This window comes from Pseudopodoces humilis, chromosome 16 (assembly GCF_049639895.1).
Source record: "Pseudopodoces humilis isolate 2021_Gansu_Grassland_sample_001 chromosome 16, ASM4963989v1, whole genome shotgun sequence".
Classification (NCBI taxonomy): Eukaryota; Metazoa; Chordata; class Aves; order Passeriformes; family Paridae; genus Pseudopodoces; species Pseudopodoces humilis.
The window spans coordinates 1877841-1891971 of NC_142215.1; the positions used below are offsets into that span (position 1 = coordinate 1877841).

At 45.8% G+C, this 14131-nt stretch overlaps 2 protein-coding genes and 1 non-coding gene across 6 annotated transcripts in view; 2 read left to right on the forward strand and 1 right to left on the reverse strand.

Annotated features, from left to right (window-relative positions):
• The window catches only part of MAP2K1 (mitogen-activated protein kinase kinase 1), a 32393-nt gene extending 30750 nt beyond the window's left edge, over positions 1–1643 (reverse strand). Inside the window, exon 1 of the mRNA XM_005521647.2 lies at positions 1318–1643. Within this exon, the coding sequence (XP_005521704.1) occupies positions 1318–1397 (80 nt within the window). The 5' untranslated portion in view covers positions 1398–1643. The remainder of the gene's footprint in view (positions 1–1317) is intronic.
• Positions 1644–7496: 5853 nt separating this feature from the next.
• TIPIN (TIMELESS interacting protein) lies at positions 7497–13838 on the forward strand. Of its 4 annotated transcripts, none has more exons than XM_088063125.1 (8): positions 7497–7665; positions 8009–8168; positions 8576–8669; positions 8895–8970; positions 10178–10300; positions 10856–10919; positions 12739–12936; positions 13216–13838. In XM_088063125.1, exons 2-8 carry the CDS (start codon positions 8030–8032, stop codon positions 13368–13370), a joined length of 849 nt encoding a protein of 282 aa, XP_087919251.1. In that variant the 5' UTR covers positions 7497–7665; positions 8009–8029; the 3' UTR covers positions 13371–13838. The 4 variants fall into 4 exon arrangements, with proteins under 4 accessions (XP_087919251.1, XP_005521703.1, XP_087919253.1 ...); XM_005521646.3 differs by having other exon boundaries at positions 13219–13838; XM_088063127.1 differs by having other exon boundaries at positions 12742–12936.
• On the forward strand, positions 11759–11893 carry LOC148183009 (small Cajal body-specific RNA 14). Its single transcript, XR_015773988.1, has one exon.
• Positions 13839–14131: the final 293 nt, after the last annotated feature.

Consider the following 14131-nt stretch of genomic DNA (forward strand, 5'->3'; position numbering starts at 1 on the left):
ACAGTATTTTCTCCCTGTCAATCCAGAACAAAAGCTCTATAATATTCAGACCATAATGCTTAGATACAATCAGTAACTCCTGCCAAAGAACAGTTTTTAAACAGCTCATCGCTCAGTTAATCATCAAAAGAGTTTGCTAGAAATGTCACAGCTGGAGCTGCTAGATGCTGAATTTTTTATTTTTCAGGAGGAATTTGTTTGGTTTCAGGGTTACATTTCTTCTGCGGTTGATTTGGTTTTGGTTGTTTGTTTTTTTATTTTTATTTTTTTAGATGTTTGGGTGGTTAAACGAGATCTGAGCCTGTGTGAAAACGTGGCACTGCTGAATACAGAGCATTTTAAAGCCCAAGACTTGCACATGTCACTGCAAGCCTGCCTCACATCCTCTGTGTCACCGTGGTACAGCAGCACATCTCAGCTCAGTTTACATCTCCCACAGAGGACCGAGCTGACCATACAGGGGCAGGAATCTGCTCCTCCAAGATGCACCTTCACTAAAGGGCTAGCCCGACACCATTGTCTAAAAATCAAGGTGTGAACATCGACCCATGAACCTCAAATGAAAACCTTCTGTAACATTTCATCACTTCGAGGTGCAGGTGGTGTGTCTGCCTGACCGAGGCCACCCTGCCCACTCACATCCGTGAGAAACGTGCACCAGAGGCTTCATCAGCAACACGCAGCCATCCAATATTCAGTATTTTTTCCCCAAGAAGTGTCCCCGTGATTAGCTCAGCCCTTCCCACATTTACAGTGTCATGTTTGTGTTGCACACAGAGGAGCTCTGAAGCAGTTTCTGCACACGCACACTCCCTGCCGTACCCAGCACTACATGTCAATTAGTGAAAAACAGATTTGCTCAAACTAGCGATTGTTTGGGTTAAAGCCAAGGACAAGGCAAAACAAAACAAAACACCTTTTCTACAAATCTGCGGCTTGCAGTATAAATTCTCCCACATACACGTATATGAAATATGCCATCGGAAACGTGTAATTTGGCATTACTAGCTAATTATATAACCTAAGAACCCAGCAGACACCATTACGGACTACGAGAAAGGAGTTATACAAGTTTCCCTTATTTTTTCCCCAGCTTTTTTTTCCCCCTCGCGTATGTGACAGAAGTTTGTTTATTGCCGAAGGCAGCATCTCCTTACTCCGCGGAGGAGACCCCGAGTATCCCCCGCGCTGGGGCTCCCCGGAGTCCCCGCCGGACTGCGGGCTGGGGCTGCGGGGCAGGACGGGCTGGGGAGCAGCGCACCCCGCGGCCAGCCCCGGCCCGGGCCGGCCCGCACCCCCGCCCCCGGCTGCACTCACTCTGCAGAGCTGGTCCCGTTCACGGCGGATCCATCGGGAGCGGGGTTCAGCTGGATCGGCCCGGGCTTCTTCTTCGGCATCTTCGCTCGCACACGGCGCGCAGGGGAGCGGACGGAGCGGGCGCGGCCCCACTTCGGACAGGTCCGAGGGACTTCCTGCGGCGCGGCAAACTCGGGGAGGAGCTCCCCTGTGCGGCGGTGGCCCCGCGGGCTGCGGGCAGGTGGCCGTGAGGCTGCCGGACACCGCTCCGAGCGCTCCGAGCTCCGGCGGGCACTGCCCGGGATCGGGATGTGCCCGGCCGGGACCGCGCCGGCGCGCGCCGCCCGCACCCGCCGCGCGCCTGCGCAGGGAGCGCGCGCACGCGCACGGCGGGGAGCGAGGCCGCGGGGAAATGCTGCCCTCAGAGCACTCCTGCCCTCAGAGCGCTCTTGATCCCGCAGTGCTTCTGATCTCACAGCGCTCCTGATCCCACGGCGCTCCTGATCACAGCGCTCCTGCCCTCAGAGCACTCCTGATCTCATAGCGCGTCTGCCCTCACAGCGCTCCTGCCCTCACAGCGCTCCTGCCCTGAGCGAGCCCTGAGCGAGGGTCAGCGGGAATAATCTTTCCCTGTCAGAGTGGGGAGGCTGCACAGAGAAGCTGTGGCTGCCCTATCCCTGAAGTGTCCAAGACCAAGTTGGACGGGGCTTGAAGCACTCTGGGACAGTGGAAGGTGTCCCTGCCCATGGCAGAGGCTGGAATGGGATGGGCTTTAAGGTCCCTTCCAATCGAATCTATTCTATGATGACTTAAAAAGAGCCCTGCTTTAACATTGACTTGCTTCCAGAAACCGATAAAGAACTGAGTTTTTTTAAGGGTCTGCCCCTCAATACTAAAGGACATGTGAAGCAGCGGCAGAGAGGCAGGACAATGGTGTCCTGTGACAGCTCAGCTGGACCTGGGCAGCTGGAACAGCGCTGGTCACTCAGCCCAGGACACGCAGGGCTGTCACAGCCAGGGCTGGCTCATGGGCCTGTGGGCACATCACCCCTCGGGCAGGACAACTGGGTGTCCGTGCTCCAGCGGGCTCTTCTGGGGTAGCAAAATTGCTTTGAGAACAATATTTATCCTTGCTATGGTCAGTAGAACGTGTTCTTCCATACCAGTGTTCTCTCCATGAGGGAGGATTTAAATGTAAAGGTTCTGTTGTTTAGCTGTGGATCTTGTGGGGGGTTGAGGAGCAGGATATGGAATATTAAAGCACCCAATGGCCTTGTTTGGATAACAAAGCAAATCTGGACATGTGTGTGCAGTTAACTATGACACATACACTAATCATATGATAAAATTCAGGAGATAAAAAGAGTTCTGTGCATTTGACTTCCGTGAACAGCGTGATACTACAATCCTGCCTCTACTGCTGAGATCTGTAAAGAACTTTGTTAAAGTTTGAGTTGCTTTCATAAGATTAATTTCTCATTGTCTGAATCCAGCAGAAGTCAGCTAAAAACTCTTTTAAGGCCTGTAGGAGTTACACAGTGAGAAGGGCTTGAAGATTTCTTCTGATTTCTGACACAGCTGAGAAATTCTTTCTGTTGCTACTGTACATTTCTGTACCACACAGTGCTCCATCTGTCAACAAACACAACGCATCAAGCAGAAAAGACTGCAGTTACTCATAATTTTGCTTAAGTGATAAATGAAACCTCTCGCAGACACACGTGAGCCAAGAAGTGAAGCAGCACCAAGGAACTCAGCTAAGGTGGGGGTAGTGGCTTGGTACTGGTAAAAGAGTGAAAAAACAGCTTCTTTGGCAGTTCCATTTTTTTTTTTCCCTGAGATTTCGTAGCGGTCTTTTTCATACACAAGTCATGTGAATACACCACCTGAATGAATAATATCTTTCCAGCAGTGGACAGGTTTTATACTCCAATGAGTTGATTCAGACACAAAAAGAAGTGTAGAGTTAGTTCCATAACAAAATTTCAATTGTGAACACTTTGGATAAAGAACCAACCTGAATTCTGTATGATTTAAATTTCTGTGGTTTGCAAAAACACAATTATATTCCAATCGAAGTAATTATTGTTTTTACAGAAACTGAAATGATGAACAAAGTTCCCCATATATAATACAAAAATGCTGAATAAGTCTTATAATCTTATTAATTTCTAAGGTAAAATAAAATAAATAAATATTTTTTTCCACAGCTTTGCCATTAAAGACATATTCCCTCCATCCAACTCTGGATACTAAGGGACAGCTCCCTCCTCTGGAGCTCTTTATCCTTGCAATGAGAACACTGGGCTGTGAAATTACTGATTTCATCAATCTCTTTTAAAATCCCTTTGACCAAAGCACAGAACCCAAAAATATCTTGGCTTGACTGTATCTAGAAATAAATTCACGGGCATATGGATTGATGCCACTGCAGAAATAATTTCTGTACTGTTGTCTGTAAAACAAATAGGTTTAACATCAGGACATTTGTTACTAAAAATTAAGTACATTTCCCCAGCCAAAACAGAACACATGTTTTGGGAATTTGAATATTCTCTGTGGAAGGAACAGTGTTTGGCTTTACAAACAGGTGTTTCTGGAGGTGAGTCACAGAGGAAAAGATGAAATAAAAATAGAAGTTGCTGTCATTTCAGTGAGAGGTTTCTGAGCGGGGAGACTTTCTGATTTATTGATTTCACCACTGCTTGGAAAAATAGAAATAATTTGTCTCTGTAAATAGAAGTGGAACATAGAAGCTTGTCTTCATTACCAGTTTTTTCCCCTTATAGAAACCGAAATTTTGCCTAATTTCTTGCATGAAAAGAAAACCACAATTACTATATAGATCAATTGCATCTAAAATAAGCCAACTCTTCAAACTCGATTGCCACATAGAGCTGCGTATTTTACTGCCAAAACATGTGCACACAAACTTCTATTTGAAAGATTTAATACTTCTTAATCTATTTAGTGGTTAGCAAAGCAAGTTAGGGAAATAATTAGTCCCATAAAGCAATGGAATTTAAGAAGTCTGGTTTGAATTTGAATAAAATTAGCCAAGAGGATCAAAAATTATTTGAAGGGAGCTGACAGAGAGCCTGACAGAGATCACAACCTGCCTTGTACCTTATTTTCCACAAGAAACAGAGATTTAAAAGAGCACTGTGGATTACAGCCCAATTTTAATGCTTTGTGATATGCTAAAAGCTTAGAAATTAAGGTTTAAAGTGGCTGCATAATATCAAATTTAGATTAGATCAGCAAGGTATAAATGTAAATAAGTATAAATCACAAATAACTGAAATTTGCTTAATCCTTAAGATGTGACTTCCCACTAATACGGATACAATGGGAGCAGTGGTGCTGAGCATTTATGGCATGAAGAGCTTTGCCAACATAATATCTGAAGGGTTTTTTTGCTGAGCAAATTCTGCTCCCTCAGGAATAAACCCCTTCAAGCATGGAAGCAGGCAATTATCCATTTGACAGATTTCCTTTGCTGTATATTACGTGTAACAAAGCAGGAAATGAGACTGAAATATAAAATAAGGTGCTAATTTTCTGCAGTTTTTCTAATGAAATTACAGTAATCAAATAGAAACAAGCAGTAATATTTCCTTTTCACCTAAACTAGAAAACAGAAGTGTTTTCTAGAATAGAGGCAACCTGTGGGGGGTTTTTTGTTTGTTTTTTCCTGACTTATTATTTTAGCAGCAGGTGGCTGGTTATTCATTTCCTGAGGAAAAACCAATAATCAATGTTTGCCAGCATTTGCTTTTTATTTAATTAGGAACACAGGATTGGAAAGAACCACCTAGGTCATCAAGTCCAGTTTCTAATTAAACACTCTTCAAAAATATTGATTAATCAAAGTTGCATAAATATGGTGGGTTTTATAATTCTGTGTTCTCTGTAGAGATTGTAAGTGATCTACTTTTTGTTTGTTTGTTTGTTTGTAAGGATTTTTCAGTACAAAGAGGGGCTATTATTTCCAATACAAAGAGCTCATCATGTAGATATTTGATTTTCAGTAATTTTATATGACAATTACAATATTTTGTGCTGGAAATTAGCAGCACTTGATCTATGATTATTATTAAATCTCTGTGTTAATTTTCATACTTCAACTGCCTCAATCGATTGAAGAAATTGGCCATACCTAAAAGGATAAGATAAATTGATTCAAAGCTAAAAAATCCATTAGTGTGTTCTCCCTATATTTAATATATTCTTGACTATAAAAGATGCTTCAGCAAGTGGGAATATATATTTTAAACATTAACTGTTAAAATAATTTTAACCAGAAAGTAACTGCAATTGATTTGGTCGTACAAGAAGGAATACATTAAATTACCAGAAACACTGTATGTCAAATTTGAATTTATAGAGAAATAAGGGAAAACCAATTCCTTTAATGGATTCATATTTTACACTAATTTATATAGTTTTGTTTAAACAAAGAGACTATAATTTAAGCCAGATACACCTCTATGGACTGAGCTGTAAAAATATGAGAACAATTTACAGCTCCTACCGCACTGGAGATGGGAGCCTCTCCTGTTGTCCCTGCAGCCCCAGTCCTTACATGGCATTTTATGTGCACAGCTGCCAAACCTCTGAGGGCTCGGCGTATTTTCTTCCAGCCTGGACAACTGCAAACTGTTCTGTTTTAAATTCCCTGAAGGCTTTGTCTGCAGAAGAGCTCAGGATCGCTCGCTGTTCTGGTCCTTTGAGACGGGATGGGAACCCCTGACCTGGATTGGGAATAGTGTGGCCATAGGAGCAGGGCAGCGATTCTGCCCCTGTGCTGGGCACTGGGTAGGAACTGCTCGAGTCCTGTGCCTGTCCCCTCAGTTAAAGAAGGACTTTGAGCATGTCCGGGGAAGGGAATGGAGCCGGGAAGGGGCTGGAGCCCCTGGAACAGCTGAGGGAGCTGGAAAGGGGCTCAGCCTGGAGAAAAGGAGGCTCAGGGGGAATTTCTGGCTCTGCACAGCTCCCTGCCAGGAGGGGACAGCCGGGGGGATCGGGCTCTGCTCCCAGGGAACAGGGACAGGATGAGGACATTGTCTTAAGCTGCACCAGGGGAGGCTCAGGGTGGACACCAGCAGGAATTTCCTCACAAAAAGGGTGGTCAGCCATTGGAAAGCGCTGCCCAGGGAGGTTTGGAGTCCCCATCCCTGCAGGTGTCCAAGGAATTCCTGGAGTTGGCACTCAGTGCTCTGGGCTGGGGACAAGCTGGGGGTCAGTCACAGGCTGGACTCGATGGTCTTGGAGGGCTTTTCCAACCTCAGGGATTCTGTGATTCTGTGAAGTTACAGGGGGCTCAACAGGCACTATTTTAAATCCCATTCTTGGAGGTGACTCATCATGGGGCTTTGCGACATTGGTTATTTCGAATTAAACACTAATCCCCAGCACATTTTCCCTGCCAAGGAGACACTACAGGCGCCTGGAGGTGCTGGTAGGTGAGACATTGCACATGCCCCGGCCATGTGCAATGGCAGCCCAGAAAGCCAAGCGTATCCTGGGCTGATCCACAGGAGGGCAGCAGGTGAGGGGGAATTCTGCCACTCTGCCCCGCTCAGGTGAGACCCCACCTGCAGAACTGCCCCAGCACAGCACGGGAGTGAGTCCAGAGGAGGCACCAGGGTGATCAAGGGCATGGAGCACATCTCCTATGGGGAAGGGCTGAGAGAACTGGGATTGCTCAGCCTGGAGAAGCTTTGGAGTGACCTCACCGTGGCCTTCCCCTTCATCAGAAGACCTTACAGGAAGGATGGAAAGGAACTATCTACAAGGATCTGGAGAGACAGGACAAGGGGGAATGGCTTCAAATTGTCAGAGTAGGTTTAGATGGGATATTAGGATGAAATTCCTCCTTATGACAGTAGTGTGGCCTTGGCACAGGTTGCTCAGGTCAACTTTTCCATTCCTGAAAGCGTCCAAAGCCAGGCTGGACAGCACTTGGAGAAAGCTGGGATAGTGGAAGGTGTCCCTGACGACAGCAGGGGGGTTGGAATGAGAACGAGATAATCCGTAACGTCCCTTCCCTCCCTGGCACCCCGAATTCCAGAGTCCCGGGAATCACCTCAGACGCCCAGCCCCGCCCACTGCGTTTTGGCGCCAAAACCCCTGAGCCGCCGCGGTCGGGAGCTCGCGAGACCCGGGGTTCTCGCGGGATTCGGCGCGCGCGGGGGCGGCCCCGGCCCCTCAGCCGTGGCCGCGCTCCCTCAGGGCCGGAGCCGCTGTTGCGCCCGCCTTCCCTGACACCACCTGAGCCCAGCCCTGCTCCCGCGGGGGACTCCGGGGTTACCTTCCCTTGGGGAGCCGGAAAAGGGGAATCCTCCTCCACACCGCGTTTCGAAGTGGGTGAGCTGTAAATTTGGGGAGTTGCCGCTCCATCCCCGAAGGCTTTGGTCAGGGATGAGAGTGGCGCGCGGCTCCATGGACAAGCGCTGTGGTCAGGAATCCACTTATTTTGGTTAATTCCTGCCACTCCCGAGTAACTTTGACGAGTTGAAACATCACAAACCCTTATTTTTTCGGCTGCGTTATGTTATCCTCCGTATGGCATCTGCTGTTTAATTTGTATGATGATCTGGTTGGCAGATCTTTTCCTGAAAAAGCTGTAAATACCGTATATAATTGACGTTTATCTGCTTATGTGGCAGCCTCGCTGCTTCTCTTTAAATGCTTTTGCTGTTTTCTGCAGGAGGGGGAAAAAGGCTTCTTTATGGCAATGCTAGATCCTTTAGAGAACAACTTGTTTGATCTTCCGGATTATGAGAACACAGAAGACGAAACATTCCCACCTCTTCCACCTCCTGCCTCTCCAGGAAGAGACGATGCAGAATGGGCTCAGGCTAATGGAGGTGAACACCCGGGATCCCTAAAAATCCCATTTCAATGCTGTGCAATCGAAATTGGTGGTGTTCGACCTCAGTGCATTAAAATAGGCAGAAAACAAACTGTAAATTTAAATTGTTAATCATGCAATGCTTTCTGGCTTGTGGGAAGTTTATTTTTGTAGATTCCATGAAAATATGTAAACAAATCTTTATAAAGCTCAAGCTCTTTTGACAAAATGTTGCTACAAATAATTATACAGCAATGATCTATAGTTAGTCTTTATGACTTGGCTTTTAGAAGAGATAAGAGTGTTGGATGCACTCTTGATGCACTTATCAGAAATACAAGTAGAAACTTAAAATGTACAGAATACAATCCTCGGTGATGGCAATTGCTTTGAATACTTAAATGATGCTATTTTATTCCCCAGATCCAGATGGAATCCAGCTGTCCCAAGCAAAGGATTCTGCTGTGACTACACAGAAAGCAGTTAAAAGACCAAGGCCTAGATTAGATGCCCAAAGGTAACTTTATACAGAGTATTTCTCTGTGTGCTGATTTTGGTGTAGGGCTGTGGGAGAATGACTGAGGTACCTCTAAAACTGGTGTGAGTTCTTTATAATCAACAGAAAGAATCCAAGCTTTAAGCTGTTCTGTGGAATGTGAGAGTTTTTTCTTTGTTTCTTTTACTTGTTAATGGAAAGAAGAAAGTGTGGGTTTCAAGTAACTGCCCCATTTCCTATTGCCAGGTTAATTTCAGAAAGGGGACTGCCAGCTCTGAGACACATGTTTGACAATGTGAAGTTCAAGGGTAAAGGGCACGAGGTAAGACCTGGTGAGCTTTGGTTTTATTTCCTGGGAGGTTAATGTAGATTTGTTAGAGTGCTGCCCATCTGATATGGGGGGAATTTATAGTACTGTGGTTAGCCAGCTTCCCAGCAATATCTGAACAAACCCTGATGGGGTTTGGAGCTGCAGATTTTAAAACAAACATGAGTGCTTTAAGAAAATCCATCTTTTGATCATAAAATTATTTTCCTCGACTGTAAAAGTAGAACATCACATCTGTGACTCTTGTATTGTCCATACAAGCAGGGCTTTGAATGCCAAGGTTTTTAAGAAATGTGTGACATACAGCAAAGAGAAAAGAGAAAGCAGGACTTTATCTACAAGCTTTTTTACTGTTTTGGGTGTGCTTAGACATGCAGAGCTTATTTTCCTTTACATGTCACTATAGAGTTGGTTGTAGACAGGGGAGGGTCAGTCTCTTCTCCCAGGTAACAAACAATAGGACAAGAGGAAACAGCCTCACATTGTGCCAGGGAGGTTTAGATTGGTTATTAGAGAAAATTTCCTCACCAAGAGTGTTGTCCAGCCCTGGACAGCCTGTGCTGTGGAGTCATCATCCATGGAGGGATTTAAAAAACATTCAGATGTGACACTTGGAGACATGTTTTAGTGTTGGCCTTGGCAGTGCTGGGGGAGTGGTTGGACTCTGTGATCTCTGAGGACTTTTTCCAACCCAAACAATTCCATGATTCTCCTGGCACACTTGCAAGGACACCTGTGCCTCTCTCTTACAGAGAGCATCCATGGTATAAATGTTCTCGTTACCACTGGAGGCACAAAGGAACTGGGCAGTAGTGCTGAAAGGTGCAAAAACCTTTCCTAGATCAGCTTATTTTGCTGCATCTGCATTCTAAACAGCAGGATCAATGTCATCTGTGCCGCTGTGGATCTATTTCAGCCTGGGTTCAGCCCTGGTAGTTTAAGGACAATGCTTCAGGACCTGTAGATGTTTTACAGGATATGCAGATGCTCCTCTGAAATGTATCAGTGCTGTTCTCACAGCCTGAGTTTACACTGATGCTGGGTTGTGGGAGGAGGAAGGAAAGGTTACCCACACATTTGTACTTCTGAGCACTGTCAAGCTGCAGATGCTCCATGCTTTCAGGAATTGCTTCCCTGTTTCCCTCTGCAGTCTCCCTTCTCTGGCAGCTTTAGTAGCTGGGTATTGTCTTTTCTGCTCTAGGCAGAGGACCTGAAGACACTGATACAACATATGGAGCACTGGGCTCACAGACTGTTCCCAAAACTGCAGTTTGAGGATTTTATTGACAGAGTGGAGTCTTTGGGAAGCAAAAAGGAAGTTCAGGTATGGATTGTTTCTGTCAGTTTCTCTTCATGGTGTTTGGAATAGTGCAAGAGGTAGGTTTAGGGGATCAATTATGCAGCAAAAGAAGACCTATGCTGTGCATAATGCTCAGAAGTATAATGTTATTTAAATTAATTTCTCTCAATCTAGAGCTCTGTCTGGTACTTATGTTAATATTTAGATACAACCTTTCTTTATTTGAGATAATACTCCAGAGAATTGGCTTCAGCACTTTCAGGACATCTTTAACCACAGCAAGAGTGCTGGAACTGGCTGGAGTTTTAGGTTTTGTTTGGTTGATTTTTAATGCTTGAACCTGCAAAAGAAGACTGATGAAGAATTCAGCTTCACCTGGCTGGGTGATAGGTGAAGGACTGGGAAGATGATCCGCAGCACTGAAGGTCCGTGTGTCAAATGGACATGAAACGAAAGGAGTATTTTTTTCAGAGTAATAAAGTGTAAAATAAAATTGCTGTGGTTTTTCCATCCTCCCAAAGTTGAACAAAAAAACTTGCTACAGGTGAAATTACCAGTGTTTTAATCTCCCACCTGCAGACCTGCCTCAAGCGGATTAGACTTGATCTTCCTATTTTACATGAAGACTTCAAAAATAATGAAGGTATGCTCTCACTGCTATTTGTTCAGTACTTCAGTGCTTGAGATTATTTACTTCCCTTTCTACTGACCAGAAGTGAATGATCATGATAGGCTTTTCTAGTGTAGAAGAAATTGTTGAGAGGTCTCTGATTTAAAACCAGGCTTCTGTGAGTCTTTTGATGGCAAAACTGAACTGGTACTTGCACATATGCACGTAAAAATAAATAGAATTGCATGGTCTGCTGAAAGGAAATGGAAGATGGCTGTTGTTAGAAATGTTGTTCCAAAAAGCCCCCTAGAACTGCAATTATTGAGCACACAGGTTTGTGTTGTGCTTGGATCCTGTTAAAGCAGGAGTCAGACTCACCCCGATGGCAGCCTGAGGAGTTGTGGTGCAGTCAGGGTGTGGTGTCTGTCCCTCGCAGGCAGTGCCTGCTCATGCTGGGGGCACTGTTGTGTCTGTCAGTGCTGGCACACAGCTGCTGGGAGAATTCCTGCTGCCAGGATCAAAACCCAGCACTTGCCGAGGACATGAGTCAAGAGTCTCTTCCAGTTGGATAGGAATCAGACATCAACAGTTTTTTAATTAAAGAGGAAGTACAGTTCACATGGTAACTTGAAAGAAACATTAGCAGCAGCAAGGAGGGAATTTCACTGTCATTCCTAAGGATCTGTGCAGAGTTTTGCATTTCTGCTGTGGGTCTCTCTTGAGGACATTATCTACCCATTGTCCCATTTGTCTCCATGTGGCTCTTGGCCTCCAGCCCAGCCAGTGCTTGGGAATGAGGGTGTGGGGGATGAGTTTGTGAGTGGTAACAGCTGGCCTGAGCTTTGGGGTGCCCTGGGGGCAGTTGGTGACACGTGGCTGCCTTCACTGCTGCTGCAGTGCGAGAGCTGCACTGCAGCCAGAAGCAGCCACGGACAGCAACACCAGTGGTTCCTGCCGACAGGGTCTGCAGAGCCATCAGATTGTTCTGTGCGATGGTTCCACACACTGGGCTTCAAATGTGGTGCTGAGCTGCTTCTGAACTGTGGCACTGCAGGGAAAAGCTGCAGTAGGTGTCTCACAGGTGTAGATAAACTCAGGCTGGAGTAATTAACAACCCAAGCTTTTTGTCTGCTCACATTTCTATTCACAGGCTTGAAGTGGTGCAGAGGCCGTGGGCTCTTTCAAGGGTGCTGTGCTGCTCTCTGGGGGTGAAGTTTGTCTAACTGAGCTGCCTTCACTTTGCACAGTTCAGTGCTGGCAATGAGTAAATATCTCTGGAAGAGAGCACACTGAATTCAGAACTCAGTACTCAATGTATGTGTTCAGACTTCTGATTCACAGAATCCTGGAATGGTTTGGGTGGGAAGGGGCCTTAAAGCCCATCCTGTTCCATCCCCTGCCATGGGCAGGGACACCTTTAATTAGTGCCACACAGCCTGGCCTTGAAAGGTTGGAATTCCTGTAGGGACTCCTGCCACTTCCTAAAGTGTTTTATTAGTAGGGATGGAAGGAAAATTACTTGGCCTTAAGGACTGCCTGGATTTCCTGTCCCTTTTTGACCCTTCAAGCACAGCTGCTGTTGTACAGGGAACTGTGCCTCTGCACTCAAACATGGATTATTGTTAGTGTGTGAGCTCTGAGGACTTGTGTCCTTTGAATACTGGGGATGTGAGCCTAGGCAGAAAATTGCCCATTAAAATTAAATTATGGAATGAGCTTCAGCTGTCAATACAAAAGGTAGAACATAGAAACGCTTTCAGAATGTTCTGTTGACTGATGTGTTGTGCATCTCTGTGGGTTTAAAGTGTTGATTCTGCCCCTCTTCCCCCTGCCACTCCTCCTTTTTAACCAGCAGGAGAAGGGGAAAGCAATGGGCTGGATCCAGCTGCTGAAGATGCACATTCCCACTCTGGAAATGCAGAAGAACTGAATTCCCTGCCTGGTACAGCTCTGACAGAGGAGCAGCAGGAGCGGATGAAGAAGAACCGGCAGCTGGCCCTGGAGCGGAGGCAGGCGCGGCTGCAGGGCCTCAGCCAGTCCCAGCACCAGGGTAAGGACCCAGTTCAATGGTGACAGGGAGGGCAGGGGCTCTGGTGGCTCTGATGGCTTTCCTGGGAAGTGCTGGAATGTGCAGCTCTCACATTTGAACAGTTTTCCTGTGGTTAAACTCCCTGGTGGTTGTACCAAGCTGCGACAGCTTTGTCTCTGGTGAAATGCAGCTCAGCCTCTTATCTCTGAGCTGCCTTTGCTGGGATGGAAATTCTGGTGATGGAAACATCAGCTAAACACAGCAGCCGTGTCTGCTCATGATTTTTCTCTTTTTTCTCAGCAGAGCTCCCCAGTAGTTACTCAGAGGAGGAGTTTGACAGCCCAGTTGCTCAGGATCCCACTGACCTTACTGGAGACACTCAGGTTCCTGCAGCCAAGGATGCTCCTACAGATGATGGAGAAGATGAATTGGAATGTGCCAGGGAAGAGCAGTAACTTCCCCACACTGTGAGTGCCTTTCTTGACCAAATGCTCCCCTGCCTCAAGTACTGTCACTAGACTGAAGTGTTGCTGGCTCTTGGCACTCCAGAAGCTCCAGGGAACTCTTTCCCATGGCACCACTGAAGAACAGAACTCTTCCCTGGAAACTGCACAGGAGCAGCTCCATACACCAGGAAATAGAACAAAGCTCTTCAGCTGCACTTGAGCCATCTTTTCCACCTCCCAAAACATTTTCTAGGAAATGTTTCTGAGTTTTTGGACCTACTTTGAGTACAGCTTATAATTTATGTTAAAATGAATTATCTGGGATGTTGATGGGTTAAGATGCTATTAAAGTTGTGTTTGGGCTTTTTTTTTAACAGGTCTTTTAGGGGTACTGGATTTTTTTTAACAGCTTATCTATTACTTCTCTATTTTTCATATAAATTGGAAGCTATTAAATTTCAGAAATCAAACGTGAAATTCTTGTATGAAGCTGTTCCAAGGCCAGGGCTCCCACACTTGCCCATCCCTTGGGTCAGATATCTGTCTCCAGAGAAGCACCTCCCCTCAGGGAACAAAGCCTTCCTGCTCCTGCTCTCTGCTTCATCCTCTTCTCAGAATCCTGGGTTTCCTTACACAACAGCTTTTCCCTTTTGTGGAATGAAGAGGAATCACCCCTTCCAATAGTAAAAAGTACTGAATTTCTGCACACTGAATTAAACCACCCTCAGGGCAAGAGGTGTTATTTTATGAAGGAATTTGCTTTTTATGTC

Bases quoted from the DNA above. Each gene is read 5' to 3' on its own strand.
- TIPIN (XM_088063125.1), top strand. From the start codon at position 8,030: ATGGCAATGCTAGATCCTTTAGAGAACAACTTGTTTGATCTTCCGGAT. The intron at 8,169-8,575 runs GTGAACACCCGG...TTTATTCCCCAG, and splicing joins ATGGGCTCAGGCTAATGGAG to ATCCAGATGGAATCCAGCTG. The intron at 8,670-8,894 runs GTAACTTTATAC...TCCTATTGCCAG, and splicing joins CCTAGATTAGATGCCCAAAG to GTTAATTTCAGAAAGGGGAC.